We start from the raw sequence: 2,233 nt of genomic DNA, 5'->3' as shown, positions 1-2,233 counted from the left end.
TTGTCGCTTGCACCGACCGGGCTTTGCTCGACGGCGATGAAGGGGAGTGAATGCAAGGATGGAGAAGGTGCGGACACAGGAGGGTCCCCTAGGAGCGGGAGCGGGCTAGGCGAGGTGTTTTTCTTTTTCCATGTATCCTCAGGCAGCCAGGGTGTTTCGTACTTATGGTAAACTTTTTATAATAAATTCGGGTCTTTCTTTGAAAAAAGAAAAAGAAACCAAAACAATTTGGTGGCTCAAGCCGATCTGCTCATAAACAACTCACCACCTCTCTCGGTCCCTAAAAAACTGATGAAAAAAAGAGGCTCACGATCTCTCGGCCGCCACATTTTCGAATTGCCGCTCGGCAAGCCCCAATTTTCGAAATTCCAGGCCCCAAACCCAGACCCCGCTCCTCACCCCGCATCTACGCACCACCACCGGATCCCCTCCTCGCGCTGCCGCGCCCATAGCGCCCCAGCCGATGGCGGCCACCTCCGTCGGCGGCGAGTGGGAGATCGAATACGATGAAGGCTTCGTCTTCAAGCGCCCCCGCGTCCTCTACCCGGATGGCGCCGAAGATACCGGCACGGCGGCGCCCTCTACACCGGCCCCGGACCTCGAGTCCGCCCGCCTCCAGCGCCGCCGCCGCGCGCTCCTCCACCTCCGCGCCAAGTACCAGCCGGAGCTCTCCCGCTGGGAGTCCCTCTCCTCCGACATCCTTGCTCCGCCCCCCGCCTCCACCGCAGCCACTTCTGGAGCTTCGTCCGCTTCCCCTCTTCCCCTCACCCCCTCGGCCGCCACAATCTCCTCGGACCACACTATCCTCGATGACTATCTCGCGGAGGTAAGATCCTAAACAACCTGCTTCGCTCCATCAGCTCACCTAGTCCTCTCCCCGCTGCCTAGCTGCTAATGCGTTCTTTTGGGGGTGGTTGTGCAGGTGGAGGCGCAGGAGGAAATGCTCAAAAGAGCATCAGAGATGTGCGAGGAGATTGTTGAGTTCTGCAATGAGTACGAGGCAGCCGTCGTGGATGCCGTTGCCGCGCTGCCGGTATGGGGGGATCCACGTGACCTTGTGAACTCCCTGTGCAGTGCAGATGAGCAGGCTGCCGGGCAGCCTGTCCCTGGTATTAATTAGGCACTGTGCAATTTAATTGGGGCCATTTGTATTTAACTAGATAGCTTGCTTTGTTGTGTTTGGTGAATTGCAGTTCGATTGGAGGCAGAAACTAGGCTCAATACTTGTAGGATTGGCACAGATTTCCTCCTGTTGTACCTGAGGGGGTTGTGGACATTGCAACTGTGTAACTAATTTAGGGTATGTTGGGCTAAAATATTTTAGATTTATTTTTTATCAGGTGCTGTCTTAAGTATTGGAGTTGTACTTGTGTATGGAAGTGTTTTTGTGCCTGATTTGCACATGACTTAATATGTTTCTTGCCTTCCAAACCGGATGAATTGTGTTGGAGTTAAGCAGATTTTGGCATAATTTTCGTTGTTACTTTCTTATTTTGTACTTCTGAAGTACGACTTCGCTTTTTATGCCAAAATGTGTCTACTTGTAACAAACTGAACTTGTATTAAGAGGGTATTGAACATTGACATAGGCACCGAGTGATGTCTCAGTTTGATGTATCTATGATCTCTTTGCTTATGTACTGTATTAATGGCAGACCTGTATAGCAGCTTAAAACAGAGCTCATGCGCTCCAGATTACTGGTTGCTCAGAAGACCCTTTACACTGCAACTGCCCCAACTTAGTATTTGTTCCATCAAATCTTCTACTGGTCCTTGGAGAATGTGAAGATCTCAAACTGACCCTTTAACAACATAACACCATTGTATTCTATTCTTGGTTATCTTCAATACCCAGGTACATGTCTTTTTTTGTCATGAAAAACAAACCATGGTGTCCTTTTTTAGTATAGTATCGGCCTTCTTTGCAAATGGCGCTCAGTTACTTGTATTGTAACCAATGATTTTCTTGACTTATAGATAATTTTAACTTGATGACAACGTATATTCCAAGCAACCATTTAATGTATGGTTAGCCGGTAATAACTCACGCCTCATGCAAATTTCATGATATCTTTTACTCCAATTTACAGTGACATTTGTGATATAGTTGTGGAATATACACTATCGGCTTAGTTATGTGATATGCTGAACTCTGTTTTCTGCGTTATTTAAGAATGTTTGGTAGTGAAAGAGCATGAATTGTTTAGGTTATCATATTGACGATTTTGAGAAT

General features: G+C 48.0%; 1 protein-coding gene across 1 annotated transcript; it reads left to right on the top strand.

Moving 5' to 3' along the window:
* Positions 1-285: 285 nt before the first annotated feature.
* Positions 286-1,455, top strand: LOC123130647 (uncharacterized). Its single transcript, XM_044550480.1, has 2 exons — positions 286-826; positions 923-1,455. Exons 1-2 carry the CDS (start codon positions 464-466, stop codon positions 1,118-1,120), a joined length of 561 nt encoding a protein of 186 aa, XP_044406415.1. The 5' UTR covers positions 286-463; the 3' UTR covers positions 1,121-1,455.
* Positions 1,456-2,233: the final 778 nt, after the last annotated feature.

This window comes from Triticum aestivum, chromosome 6A (assembly GCF_018294505.1).
Source record: "Triticum aestivum cultivar Chinese Spring chromosome 6A, IWGSC CS RefSeq v2.1, whole genome shotgun sequence".
Taxonomy (NCBI): domain Eukaryota; kingdom Viridiplantae; phylum Streptophyta; class Magnoliopsida; order Poales; family Poaceae; genus Triticum; species Triticum aestivum.
This window is presented reverse-complemented; position numbering and strand designations above follow the sequence as displayed.

Bases quoted from the DNA above. Each gene is read 5' to 3' on its own strand.
- LOC123130647 (XM_044550480.1), top strand. From the start codon at position 464: ATGGCGGCCACCTCCGTCGGCGGCGAGTGGGAGATCGAATACGATGAA. The intron at 827-922 runs GTAAGATCCTAA...GTGGTTGTGCAG, and splicing joins TCGATGACTATCTCGCGGAG to GTGGAGGCGCAGGAGGAAAT.